Source organism: Hipposideros armiger, unplaced genomic scaffold, assembly GCF_001890085.2.
Source record: "Hipposideros armiger isolate ML-2016 unplaced genomic scaffold, ASM189008v1 scaffold_108, whole genome shotgun sequence".
In the NCBI taxonomy this organism is placed as follows: domain Eukaryota; kingdom Metazoa; phylum Chordata; class Mammalia; order Chiroptera; family Hipposideridae; genus Hipposideros; species Hipposideros armiger.
The window spans coordinates 3,792,485-3,806,041 of NW_017731458.1; the positions used below are offsets into that span (position 1 = coordinate 3,792,485).

General features: G+C 56.6%; 1 protein-coding gene across 17 annotated transcripts in view; it reads right to left on the bottom strand.

Moving 5' to 3' along the window:
• MYO18A (myosin XVIIIA) overlaps positions 1-13,557 on the bottom strand; it is a 97,580-nt gene that overhangs the window by 11,189 nt on the left and 72,834 nt on the right. For 13 of the 17 annotated variants that reach the window (XM_019647016.1, XM_019647019.1, XM_019647017.1 and 10 more), the window contains 17 exons: positions 13,170-13,259; positions 12,904-13,023; positions 12,576-12,687; positions 11,995-12,122; positions 11,523-11,677; positions 9,661-9,784; positions 9,383-9,583; positions 8,703-8,813; positions 8,124-8,228; positions 7,651-7,797; positions 7,133-7,246; positions 5,654-5,770; positions 5,377-5,460; positions 4,806-4,943; positions 2,550-2,735; positions 2,046-2,185; positions 1,170-1,214 (listed from right to left, as the gene is read on the bottom strand). In XM_019647016.1, the coding sequence (XP_019502561.1) occupies positions 1,170-1,214; positions 2,046-2,185; positions 2,550-2,735; positions 4,806-4,943; positions 5,377-5,460; positions 5,654-5,770; positions 7,133-7,246; positions 7,651-7,797; positions 8,124-8,228; positions 8,703-8,813; positions 9,383-9,583; positions 9,661-9,784; positions 11,523-11,677; positions 11,995-12,122; positions 12,576-12,687; positions 12,904-13,023; positions 13,170-13,259 (2,117 nt within the window). The remainder of the gene's footprint in view (positions 1-1,169; positions 1,215-2,045; positions 2,186-2,549; positions 2,736-4,805; positions 4,944-5,376; positions 5,461-5,653; positions 5,771-7,132; positions 7,247-7,650; positions 7,798-8,123; positions 8,229-8,702; positions 8,814-9,382; positions 9,584-9,660; positions 9,785-11,522; positions 11,678-11,994; positions 12,123-12,575; positions 12,688-12,903; positions 13,024-13,169; positions 13,260-13,557) is intronic. The other 4 variants (XM_019647018.1, XM_019647021.1, XM_019647020.1 and 1 more) reach the window with 1 other exon arrangement.

Consider the following 13,557-nt stretch of genomic DNA (forward strand, 5'->3'; position numbering starts at 1 on the left):
TCTAGGGGCAGGCAGGCTCAGGGGGCAGTTGAAATTTTAAATGGCTGGAATTAAACCTCGCGTCAAATACAATTTATGTCCAGGCTCATGTGCTATTAGTTAACTGGGAGCCGAATCGCGGGGGAACAAACAAACGGAGACAGAATGGCGGGGGATATTAATTGTGTGTGACAACCGGGCTCCAGCGGCCCTCTATCACTGTTACACACTATTACATTTATCATTAGCTCTCACAGAGTCCTTTGTGCTGCCGCCAGCCCATCCTGGCCAGGGGAGGAGGCCTGCCAGGCAAGAGAGAGTTGGGGGAGGAAACTCAACGCCATGCTAAAAAAAACAATCTCCCCAAAACAGCCCTGTCGAACTTGACAGAGGATCGCCGTGATCTGCCTGAAGGCCTTGCACATCTGCACCAGCTGTCCAGCTCCCGCCCAGGAAGAAGGAAACGATGAGAGGAGTGGATTTACTAGGCTTTCCACCACGTGACAGATAGCACTAGCACAACGCCCAGGAGCCTTCCTCTGTCCGAGGTGCCCACAGGGAGTAAAGTAAACACATCTGGCGGTGTTCCCTTCCCCTGCCACGGCAGAGTAGCCAGTGATTAGCTGCCTGAATGCTTTCTCCAAACAAGGGATGGCTAGATGCCCCTCACCTTCTACCCTTGTCTGCCAAAAGGTGGCAGACCTTTCAAAAGGAAACACACCTGCTTCTTACAGGCAGCTCAAGCTCCAAAGGAGCCCAAGGTTGTGAATGAATCCATCCCCAAACAGACTTTTCCCCCAGAGAAATAGGCCAGGGAGGCAGCTACACGTGGTTTCTGAGGGAGGGCTGGGCTCAGGAAGGCAGACTGTGAGTACCATCGACGGAGGCTGAGCTCTCCTCTCAGGTGGAGCCTCCCTCCTGCCCCCCGAGGGCCTGAGGGCCAGCCCGAGCCCTCCTAAGGGAGCTCACCATGTTGCCTGCCCTCTACCTCGGATGCAGGGCCCAGCCTGTCGTCCTGCCTCCCCTTAGGACAGAGTCAACGGTGTTAGTGTGAGAGCCTAGCTCAGAGGAGATGCGCGAGGCTCTGTGTCCCCATGCGGCATGCAGCGGGCTGGGTGGTAGGGTTAGGGTTAGGGGCGGTTAGACACCACGCTAGGAGAGGCAGAGAGCGCATGCGCTCCAGTCCTCACGGTTTATTCTTTCTTTTCTTATACTTTGTCACCATGTCCTGCAAACTGGAAACAGAAAGAAAATGGGCAAGGGGGCCAGAAGAGGACAGTAAAATCAACGGACACACCAAGGCGAACCTCTCAGCTCAGGGGCTCCTTTCCTCAGCAAGAGATGGCTCTGGCTGACTGAGACCAGGTGGCAGGATGAGTGACAGTCCTGTCCTCAGAGGGAGGTCCGGGCCACCCCAGGCACCTTCCCCCTACCCCCAAAGAGCAGGCTCCCTGGGACCTGCCTGCAGGATGGGGCCCTAGCCCCCATGTGGAAAGGGGGCAGGTCTGGTGTGTGTGGTGGGGAGTCTGTCCAGGGCAACCTCCTTGGTAGCCTTTCCAGGGCCTGACCACCCCCACCCCACACACCTCTGACTGCCGGTCTGCCTGCCTCATGACTTCCTCCTCAGCCTAAAACTACAAATCTCTCTCTCTCTCCTAAACCATTCCCTGGGTAGGTTTTATGAGAGAAAATCTCTGGTATGGTAACAAGGCACCATGGCCCTTAAATCTCTGCTCTCCCCAGAGTGGGGCAGGCGCCATCGGAAATGCAGCTAAATGGGGGAATAACTCATCTTGAACAGGCAGAGCTGGAGAACCAGGTCCCGGGGAGGCCTGGGGAGGGAGGACAGGGAGGAAGAGGGGAGGAGTCTTACCCAGGCAGCACCCGTCCCACCCTCTGCTGCTGCAGGACAGGTCCATGCCAGGGTCTGGCAACGAGGGGAGGGGGAGCTGATGGCTTGGTGATGGGGAGACAGAGGTTGCAGCTGTTCTACCTGGCAGCCTGGTCCAGAGGCAGTCAAGAGGGCCCCTGTGCCAGCTGCAACTGCCCTAGGGGCGCCCCCTCACCTGTTGATGAGGTCCTCATTTTCATCGCTTTCCATCTCATCCTCAATGGCAGCCTGCAGGTCCCCGATGCGCTTGAACGCCAGTTTTAGATCGGCCTGCAGGCTCTGGTTAGCAGCTTCCAGACTCTCAAGATCCATCTCCTAGAAGGGAGAGTGGGCAGTCCAGTTCACACGAGGGCTGGTCTCTCCTCCAGCTGCCCCAGAAAAAGCCTGCGTTAAGGCTCTCCCAGCCAGGCAGGAACTACATGAAGGCAAGCCTGCCAAGCTTTTTTTTTTGACTCGGGTGTGGCTGGGCTTTTGGGGCCTGGCCTGCCCTGATGGAGGCTTCAGTACCACCCTTGGCCCCTGGCCTGCCCTCCGGGCTTCCTGCATTGTCCTCTTGATGTGTCCTTTTCCCTCCAATTCTCTAAACCACGGTTTCTTTGCAGCCTACCCTGCACCAGCCCAGGGGCGGGGTGTGTACTTAGCAGCTACCAGTTGGGTCCCCAGGCGTGTGGTACATTACCAGTTCGTGCTTCTTGCGGCTGGCCTCAGCTTCCTTCCTGGCCAGCTCGCCCATCTCCTCCTTGGTGTCCCGGAGCTGCCGCTGTAGCCTCTTGTTCTGCTCCTTCTCCCGGTTCTCCGCTGCTGTACGCTGATCCCGCTCCTCAGTCAGCTTCTCCATGTTCTCCTTGAGCCGGCTGGCCAGGCTCTGGACAGGGAGGTGGGAAGAAGGGCCCATCAGCCAGGCAGAGAGAGAGAGAGAGCTGTGGCGAAGCTCTGGAGTCAGGAGGCCTGGGGTCCAGCTCCAGACCCATCACGCAATGGTAGGTGGGCAAGCAATTAAAGCCCTCCGAGGTGGCTTCCTTTGCCTTTCTGTAAAATGGGAGAATAATACCAGGGGTCTCTTAAGGATTGAAAAAGGTAAAGTATATGGAGACGGTCTGGAAGATGAAAGGTGCTAGTATCCTCATTATCACCACCAAGGTTGGAGGAGTGCTCTGGCTACAGCCTGGGCCTGTCCATAGTGATTCCACGTGTGGGGCCTCCATGGGCAGCGGGGCTTCCCCTCAGAGACGCTGAACCCAGAAGCTCCGAAAGCTAGATCTTAAGCTCAGGGGTAAATGGCTTTACTGAGAGTTCCTGGATCAGGGGGAGACTAAATACTCATCAGATTTCTAGCACAAAGTCATCTCTCTAAGCCGGACGAATCTCTCTTCCCCCAGAAACTTGAAAGCATTTTCCCCTGCTGAGCCATAGGATGCTGAACAAATGACCTGGAGATTGGGGCAGAGTGTGAGGGTAGGACCCTGCTTATGGTTCTAATCCTGATTCTACCACTGACTGCCCCTGGGGTCTCCACCTCTCAGCGCCCCAGTCTCTGTTGTGTCTAAAACAACAGTGCCAGGAGACATAATCTCAAGGGCCATTTGTGTTTAATATTCTGTGCATCTAAATCACAATATTGCCTTTGTAAGCAGAAGAAAAAGTGAGCAAAGGGACTGGGGCCTGTGAGAAAAGATCAGCGTAGCAGGTCTGCATTATAGTCACCAGACCAACGGCTTCTTCTGCCCCTTGGTAGCTTTGTGACCTTAGGCAACCTACTTAACCCTTCCTCTGTGGAAAATGGGGATCAAAATATTACCAAGGCAGAACATGAACTATTAATAACTCTTCCCTAACGCTCTCTAGCTCTCCTGAGGACGTGACCCTGTGTCGGGAGGTTCAGCCATATTCTCTTCCTAGACCAATGGTATTCATGTCCTCCAGATGCCCACTGCCAGCCCCCTAGTCGCCTATTTCCACCCCTACCCTAGTGCCTGCTCCACCAATGAGGGGTTGGGGGTGGGTGTGGGAGAGTGGCCGGGATGCGCCTTAGCACGTACACCCATGAACATGGTTCTTGTGGAGAACTGTCAGTGCTTAGACACATGTCTACAAGCTCAAGAAGGAAAACTTAAAAACAGGGTGGGAGGGGTGTAAACCCAGAGAGAGAATCCTGCCTGCCTCTTTCCTCCTACCTGATCTGCCAGAAAGGGAAGGACTGGAGCATGCTGGCTTTGGGAGATTGAACGGAAAAGACTGAATTTAGAGTATGGAGATTATAGCTGAGAGGAAGGAGGAATAAAAAAAGAAGAGGTGAACAGAGAAAAGAGAAGTGTTGAAGAGAAAAGAATGAAAAAGTAGAGGGAGAGGAGGAATGGGAGGGGGAGAAAGGAAAGAACAGGGGGAGGGTAAGAAAGGGGAATAAGATTGGGGAGAGGAAAAATACAAAGAGAAGAAAGAAAGGGGGGAACATGGAGAAAAACGATGACAAGGAGAAAAATTGGAGATGAGCCGGGTGGGAAGAAGTGAGGAAAAAGGGGACTATGAAAGGGAAGGGAGAGAGAGCGAGAGCAGTGAGATGAGAGAACAGATTTCAGCCTCACAGAAGTGGCGCCATTTGCTGCATATTTATGACCCTGCCAGAGAGCGAGTGAGGGGGACCTGCGGGGGGAGCTCATGGTGGAGGAAAATATGAAGACGAAAAGCTAAGCTGCTCTGGTCCCTTGGCAGAAAGCAAGCACGGAGACAGAATGTAAAGCAGGCAGGCTCTGCGGTGCCCAGAGAGCAGGCCGGGCAGGCAGGGGAGAAGGCACCGCCCCGTCAGCTGGCCTGGCAGCTTAGCAGAGGCCTCTGAGGAGCATCCACGGGCCTGCCCAGCCCTGCTCAGCATGCGTGGCTCCAGCTGCTAGGGCAGCTCTGCCCTGGTAGCTACAGACCAGGAGAAGTATGTACCCACCTCCAGCCGCTTCACTTGGGTCCTTTCAAACTCCAGGCGCGTCTCCAGCTCCCGGATCTTAGCTTCCTGCCTGCTCACCAGGGACTTGTCCACCATGGACTGCTCTAGGAACTCCACTTGGCTCTGGAGGGCTTGTAGCTGAGGGTGGGGAGCAGGAAGAGAAGAAAGAACTGAGTGAGCCCAGAAAGGAGGGGGCAGAGTCTGGGGCTGGCAAGATCACCATGGTGACCAGAAGGCTGAGGGAGGGAGGGATGCACAGGGGAGGTGGGAGGATGGGGCCCCAAGCCAGAGGCATTCCCCACCTGGCCCAGCGCTGGCACCGATTTGGCCCATTGGAGAGAAAGGAGAAAGCTAAGGACCGGAGAGGGAATAGAAATGTGAAATGAGGCAGCTGAAGCCAAAATGTCTGCTATGGCGATATGGCTTCAAGCCTAGCTCTTTGCGCTTGATGCTGCTCTGTGGATAGCTGACGGCAGAGAGAAGTGCTTGCTATCCTGTGAGCTTGGGGGTCCATCCCCACATATGGTGACCCCGGCACCCTCTTTCTACCAAGGGAGACCCTGCTTCCCACCTTCTCCTGGAGCTCCTGCTTCTCTTTGTTGGCTTCTTCTAGCTGAGCTTGGAGGTCATTCATCTGAGCCAGGTCCCGGGAGGCCTGGGGAAAGGAGTCAGTGCTGAAGCAGGATGTCTCATAAACCCCAAATCCAGCCCTTCCACCCAACCCTGAGCGCCAGGGACCACAAGCACTGCAACCTCCCCAGAGAAGTGGTTGTGCCGGGGACCTCTGAGGGGAACCAGAGGACGATGCCTGTGGCCCAGGGCGTGGCGGGCACTCCTGGTCGGGGTACCTGGGCCACTGCCGCCTTGTGCTTCTTCATCAGCTCATTCATGTCCTCCTGGTCCTCCTCCAGCCGGTTCTGGAGCTCGTTTTTCTCACGCTGAAGGCGGCTCAGCTGCTCCTCCAGCTGGACAGAAACAGACAGATGGGAGGGCCTCAGGCCTGGGGTGCTCAAGGGCCCCGGTTGGCAAGTCGGAGCCTTCCCCATGTCACCTCCAATGGGAGGGAGGTAAGGATGAGGCCGGGTCTACCTGCTGCAGCTGGTTCCAGGACCAGGGACAGGTCAGGGAGCTGCCTGTCCTGCTCTGTGTCAGGGAGCTGAGGGAAAGGGCTGTCTTCGCAGCACAGGCAGACCCTGGGCTAAATGACAGCTGATTCCTGGCAGCTCTTTAGAGGCTAATGAGAAGGCAGAAAAGGTCTTCCCAGAACAAGTGACCCATCCTCCTGGCACTAGCAGTCTAGGCCCTAACCTTCATGCCCTCTGCCCCCTTCCGGCCCCAGGGAAGGACACCTCAACTCTGCGAAGCTCTTTTCGCGTGTGAATTCTGTTTTCCCCTGGGACCACCTGCTCCCTGGCCGTCCAGCCCCCACAGCCAGTCCACTCCTGGGAGGGGAGGGGGAGGGGACGAGACAGCCAACAGCAGCTTCAGAAAATGAATGAATCTATTAGCCTGTAATTCCAAACCAAAATGACTGTGTTGGCTGCTTCTCTGCCCCATCCATCTTGTTACTGGGCTGTGGGGAGCTGGGGAAACCTCTGCCAAGGAGTTTATTAACTCGGATTTAAATAAAATGGTAATTTTATAACAGCCTTTTTTAACACAATTAAGGAATTTGAATTACTCACCTGAAAACTGCTGAGGAGCACAAATGTCACGGGGATAAATCAAGCCTGGGAGATTGGCATTGGCAGCCAGGTGGCTAGGCTAGGGGGTTGTGCAGCCCAGAGCCAAGCCCGGCCTCCTCCCTTGCCCCATTCCCTGCCCAAGACAGTACCAGTGGCCGCATCCCAGCAATGAATTCTCGGCCGATGGATGGGCCGTGGGAGAGGTGGGGAATTAAAAGGGAGGCATTAAATAAGAGCTCTAATTAGCTGCCGCTTGGGCTTGTCAGTGGGCTGGCCAGGGGAAGGGGAGGGCAACGAGCGATCCCATCCTCTTATCGGTGCTTCCACTAAGCTCTAGGCACCCGCTTACATCCCTCAGCCATATTAGCTGCCTTTATTTATGGTGTTGGGGCCTGAGGCCAAGCTCCCACAGGCAGGCTGTTAAACAGGGAGATGGGCCCTGGCTGGCTCTCTTTTCCACCTTGCCCCCTTCCCAGGCCTCTGCTGTTAGTGGGAGAGACAGAGGAGGGAGGCCTTTCTCCCTGCAGAAAGCCCTGGTGTGAAGGGGCCTGGCTGAGGAAGGGTTCCTGTTTGGGGGTGACGGGAGCCACTGTCACAGCCCTCGTCTCCCTTAGCCCGGCCCTGCACACCCCGGTTCCTCACCGCTGTCTTGGCCTTGGCGATGTCATCAATCTGCAGGTGCAGGTCTTCAATCTCCACCTCCATCGCTTTGCGCGCTTTCACAGCTGCTGCACAGGTGAACTCTGACTCTTCCAGCTGGACACAGAGCCCCCCCCGCCCCAGAGAGAGACGTCAGCCATTACCTGGGGGCAGGAGGGCTGAGCAGGGTGTCCACAGGGGAAAGGGAACCCGGCCGCTCTGTCTCCTCCTCTGTTCACTTCAGACCCCAGGACTGTGGGGACCCCTGCACAGGCACTCCTCTCGTGACAGGGGGTGGGTGCCGGGCCCCATCCACAGCATCCTGGGGCTTGGCGCTCATGCTGTACAGCAATGCACAGACCCTGCGGAGTCTGGATGCTACAAGTGGCTTCTCCCTGCTTCCCTGCCACCTTCCTGCCTAAAGACTCAAGAACCACTGAGAAGGACAATAGGAAGAGAAACGGAACAAACAAAAACAGCTCAGTTGCCCCTGGAGCTGATGATATCCTCTCTGCAGGTACCTGGTTCTTCAGCTGGGCGATCTCCCTCTTGCTGGGTGCATTGTTCTTCAGGTGGTCCAGCATGATCTGGGCATCTGCCAGCAGGGCCTTGGTGCGCTTCAGGTCTTTCCGGAGCCGTTTCTCTGACTCAAAGTCCCTCTGGCTCACCTGGGTGGACACCAGAAGCTGGGGCTCTGGGCTCCACCGTGAGGCCTCCTCCTGTCTTCCCCACGCCCACGCCTTACCCCTGCTCACATTCTCAGAGTTCCCCTAATGAGCAACGACAGTGGAAGTGCCAGGATCACGCCAGCCAATGAGAAAAGCCTGGGTATGCAATGTGTGGTCATCACCTCCATTTCACAAGTGCTGACTGTGGGCTCTATAGAGCCCAGCACCCACCTCCCTGTTCCCAGCTTTCTACGCCTAGGATTCCCATCCCTAAGACTGGATGGGGCAGCCAGTTGGCCATGCCCCAGATAGCAGTCTCCACTCACCTGGTCACTGAGCGTGGTGAGCTTGCTCTCCAGCTCCCGCTTTTCTCGCAGCACCTTCTGCTTGTCCTCATACTCTTCTTCGAGCTGCACTTCCATTTGTTTTAACTGGAATAGCGTGGGGACAGAGGCCCATCAGTCCCTTCAGTGTCTGGTGCCAGCCAGTCCTCTTTCCTTCTGGATTCCCCCACCCAGGGAAAACAGTGGGGGCAGGGCTGAGCATGGATGACCCCAGAGGGGTCAGACCCTGAATTTGAAATTCCTGGGGTTTCAAAGCAGCCTGGAAGGGAGAGGTGGGATGGCAGGCCACGCACAGTGGCCCCGAGCCAGAGTGGGCAGGTCCCACTGAGCCAGGCTGGCTGACTGCACAGAAAGCAGGGATCATTAGTTCTTCAAGGGCCTGAGCTTCTCTACAAACCCTGAGAGCACACATCCCAGCTAATGTCAAGAGCAGAGATTCCTGGTGCAGAATGGCAATGGAAGACAGTGTGACTAAGACAAGGAAACAGAAATCCCCTTACTCTGAAGCAGTGATGGGGGAACCGGTGTTTATGCTGGACAGGTACGTGCCCATTGCCTTACCTTCTTTTGACATGACTGCCGGGCCTCCTCCACCTCCTCATCCCGACTCTCCATCTCTTTGGAATGAGTCTGTCTCATCCTCTCCATCTCCATCTCAAGTCGCAGCTTGGCCTGGAGGCAGGTGGGAACATGGGCTGGGTTAATTTCCTGGCAGCGCTCTGACCCCTGCCCACTGCACCTTGATGGGCAGCTCTCCCCAGGCTCAGGAGCAGGGAACATCCCTGCAAGCAGTTCCCTTTGCTCCCACCTTGCTCCTGGGGCAGTGGCCTTCTCCGGAGAAGCTGAACTCCCTTACTAGGTGTCTAGAACAGGCCCAGAGAAGGCTGCTGGGGCGGGGACAACCCTGCAGCTTTTCCATTTGGCCTCCAGGCTCTAGCTCCTTAAAGTGACATGATGGCTCAGTGGCAGGATGGGTGGGCTCACGGCCTTCTGGCTGCTGTGCACCCTGAGCCCCTCACCACTACAGCTCAATCAGGATTTGTTCTTGTGGAATGTACCACGAAAGCTTAATTATCTTCACACTGTGGCTGGTACAGATTAGGTACTCACTCAACATTCTGTGAATAAGGGAATCAAATGAGCAAACGAATGACTGAGTTTGGGATCTTGCCCTTCTCTGGCCCACAACCCCGGTTAGCTCTGGGGACGGTGGTGCCTCCCTTTGCCAAGCCCTCCAGCACCTGTTCCAGCATCTGGATGGTTCCCGCCTGCTCATCTAGCTCTTCTTCCTGGTCCTTGACTTTGGCCTCCAGGTCCCGGAGCTGTTTCTTGACCTTGGCCAGAGAGGCTTCATCCTTGGACTCTTGGGAAGAAATGTCCTGGAGCTCAGCCTCCAGTGAGACGACCTTCTGGGTGAATCCCGCAATGTCCATGTCTTTTTCCTGGAGCAAAAGAGACGGTGAGGCTGGCCCTAGCCTGTGAGTGAGATGGCGCATGGATGGTGGGCAGCCCCACGCACCTCTAGTTGCTGTTTCAGGCTGAAAGCCTCGGCGAGGAGCATGTCCTTCTCTCGCTGCAGCTTCTCCCGCTGCAGCTTCTCCCTCTGGGCCTCCTCGTGCGCCTGTGAGAGCTCACTGTCAAACCTGTGAGGGAGCACGGCCATGGTGGCTCCATCAGACAAGGGAAAGAGTCCGGGTCTCCAGCACCCACAGGTTGCCAGGAAGTGGTGCCACAGATATGGACAGGACGCAAGCAGAAGGGGGGGCCTTGCAGCCTAAACATTCATGGGGTACAGGCTCAGGCCATTGAGGCCCTCCTCAGCAACCTGGTCTAGGATGGGGGTGCATTTCACTGAATGGGTCCAAGGAGCCCTTTTACGAGGTAGGCCTAAGAGGACCCACAGCTGCTCCCATGGAAGAGGTAGACATACTCTCATCAGGCGTTGTCTCAATCTTTTCAATTTCAACAGATCAAGAATGAGGGCCCAGGGTGAGGGCAGAGAGAGCATCAGGATGGGTAGAAATGCCTCGTCAACTCACATCCTACAGTTCAATTCAGAAACTCTAGATGGAGCAGCCTGTCCTTGCCCCAACTCTCGGCACCAGTGTTTGGCCAGGCACACCTGCCCCAGCAGTACCCATGTCACCAGCAGGACACGACACTGGGCCAGAAGCCAGCAGTCCCACTGTGCCCAGCTAGCAGCGTGCTTCCATGGGCAGGCAGTCCATGGCTGGGGGCCTCTTCTTCACTCCTTCACTTCTCAGCCTTCTATTTCCTGCCCAGTGACTTTAAATAAGGAGCAAATTGCTGAAATTCCTCTTAACACCTTCCCTGAATAGCTAATCAGGTTCCTGTGAAAAACTGAATAGCTCCTCTCTACCCCAACCCCATATCACAAAAAAAAGTAAGAAAACTCGGGGCAGCTGAAACCTAATAAGTTGCCCAATGGGGAGTGCGGCAAGATGATAACTAGGCCACACTGGCACGTCATTGGGGTGCTCAGAAGAGGGGTCGCCGCTAAGGGTGCCTGTCTCTAGGTAAAGGGTGGGGGTAAAGATAAGAACTAGGAAAGCAGAGAGTCACAGTGCTGGGAGGCAGGAATATAAGACCTTATTTCCTCTCACTCTGCAAAGCAACAGCCTAGCCCAGGAGGCGGAGGGTAACCCAGGGTCACTGGGAGGACTCAGTTGTGCAGTTCTCACCCCCACAGTCGTGAGTGTGGGGCTGCCCCTTCGCAAAGGCAACTTTTGCCTCTGCTGAGTACCCCTCCCCTGCAGAGGGGAGCCAGGCACTGTTCCCACTCCCTGGAGCACCCTGCTGTTCCCAGGGTGTGTGGGTTCTTCGGTGTTGCTAATAAAGGCGTCCCATTCCCATCCCCAGCCAGGGAAATTAATTTAGATTGGATTTTCTCCTGTGAGGAATGCCCCCCTCCTTTGTGTCATTACCATAATGAGATGGAAGTGGCACGGTAGTTTAATGACATTAGTCAGGAGAGTGTGTTTGAGTAGCTGAGGCAAGGGAGAGATGGGGAGCTGGGTGGAAATGAGGGGCGGGGCCGTGGTGGAGGAGTTCCTGCATAGGGCCCAGCTGGTGGCCATCCTTCCCGGGCCTAAGCAGGGTGACAGGCACACACTGAGGACAGCACAGCTGAGAGCAGAGGCCTGAGTGGGCCGTCCGTCAGTGGGGATGTGGTGTGAGTGCTCCTCAGGGGTCAGGAGTGAGACCAGTTCACATTCCAGGACAAGCGATCAGGCAGGCAAGGACCCTGGCCAAATTCAGGTCCTCCCTTCTTTCTTCCCTGGACGGGGAGGGGGAGGCCGGGAGCCCTGTCTGGGGTTGCTCTGGGAGGTCCTCTGGGCCGAGGGCAGGGGACCTACCCACCTCCTCTGCTTCTTCTCCAGCTCATGGTTGCGGACCTGCTGGCCCTCCAGGTGCAGCTTGGTGTCCTGCAGCTCAGCCGTTAGCCGCTGGCACTTCTTCTTGAGTTGCTGCAGGGCCCGCTGGCTCTCATCACTATCTGCCTGCAGGTCCCCGAGCTAGGGGCCGAAATGGGGTGCAGGGTCAGCAGCCATGGAGAGGCCCGGGAGTATTGTTGGAGGAGGTAAGGAGAAGGAGGTGGGTGAGTGAGGGGGAGACCCAGGGATGAGGGATGAAGTCAGGGACATCCAGGAACTAAGACACTCTAAGAACAGTTTGCCCTTGGTTGTCCCCTGCACTGCGAGGCTAATATGCCAACCCTCCCCTATTGCTTCCAGGGCCTGCCTGCTCTGTCCATTCACTGGGCTGACATGTGATGCCAAGCCCCTCCCAGTTCCTCCCTGGCACAGGCCTCCATGGCTTCCAGCAGACTCACCCGCCTCTCCAGCTGCCTCTTGTTCTGCTGTTCCACCTCCAGCTTGTCCTCGAACTCCTGCTGGAGCCGCTTCTTGGTGAAGTCCACCTCCCGCACAGCTCGCTCATACTTCAGGCGCCACTCACCACCTGTGGGGTTGGGGACAGACAAGGGAGGACTGAGCTTCTGAGCGTCCCTGAGAAGGGGCAGAGGGGAAGAAGGTTGAGGCAGGGAGGGGCGGCAGGTGGGGTCAGCCAGAGGGATGCAGCAAAGTCTCTGGAATGATGGCTTCCACCCAAGATGGAAGGAGCCACTAGGTGGGGGAAGGCGAGAGAGGGTGAGGCGGCTGCATGTGCTGTCCTCTCCCCAGGGAGGGCCAGACCTTGGCCCTCAGACATTGTCATTCTCATGGGTGTTACAGTCCTCTATGACAATCCCCTGCGTTTACTGGCACCTCTACTTTCTATGTATTTATTTCACTTTAGCCTTATAACAGACCTACACACAGGAGACAGGCCTGGGCAAGGGGCGTGGTTACCCAGGCGTGGGCATCAGGGCTTGCCGCTCAGGCCATTGCCAAGCTCCTCCGGCCTCAGACCCACCTGCGTCATCGTCATCCACTTCCCCGTTGATCTCAGCTGCCCGGATGAGACGGGCCTCCATCACCTCCATTTCCATCACCTCCATTTGCTTCTTCAGTGCATCATGCTGGGTCTGCAGGACAGGAGGGTAGGAGGTGCGCCATCCCACCTCCTCACTCAGTACCACCCGCGCCCCAGAACCACACAGCCCATGGTCACATGCTTACCCAGGGCAGACAGGGGTGCCTGGCTAGTGGCAAAGATGCCACCTGTCCTTGCGGGGGAGCAGATGGACACTAGAGTGTGGCAGCCACCAGCATGGCTGTCTTCACCCCGGCCCTGCCCTCACCTGCAACTCCTTCATCTCTTTCTCAGCTCGGAGCCTCTCGGCGGTCTCCGCGTCCAGCAGCTGGGAGGCGGACTCTCCCGTGTTACGTTCATCGGTCAGCTCCGATGTCAGCTCTGAGATCTGGGGTGGGGGGAGGGAGACGCCACCAGTTGAAATGCCTGCCTCACTCAGCTGGAACGACGTGGTGGGCGGGGAGGGGGGGGGGCTCCTGGGCCCAGCCTCCCTGTGGAGGTGGGCCAGTCTGTCTGGGGTGAGGAGTCACTCACCCGGGTCTCCAGCCGGTCACTGTTGAGCCGCAGCTCATTCCGCTCCTTCTCCACCTTCTCAAGCTTGCTCCGCAGCTGCTGGATCTCTTCCTAGGGCGCAGTGAGGAGGGCAGAGTGAGCCAGAGCTCTACGTACGGGAGGTTGGGGCCTGGGATCTGCACACTTGAGGTGAACGAAGTTGGTGAAGCTCGGGCTAGTACACGAGGGAACAGGAAGCCATGACCTCCCAGGGGGTCCTTCCCTAGACCCTTCCCCAGATGCGGAGGATGCCCAAGATTTTATACCCAAGAGGCTACCCGGGAGCTCAGCCGGCACCCCAGAGGGATGACTTCTGTGTGATGGGCATAGTTCAAGGACATCAGCTTTATGGACTAAACAAAGGAGCACT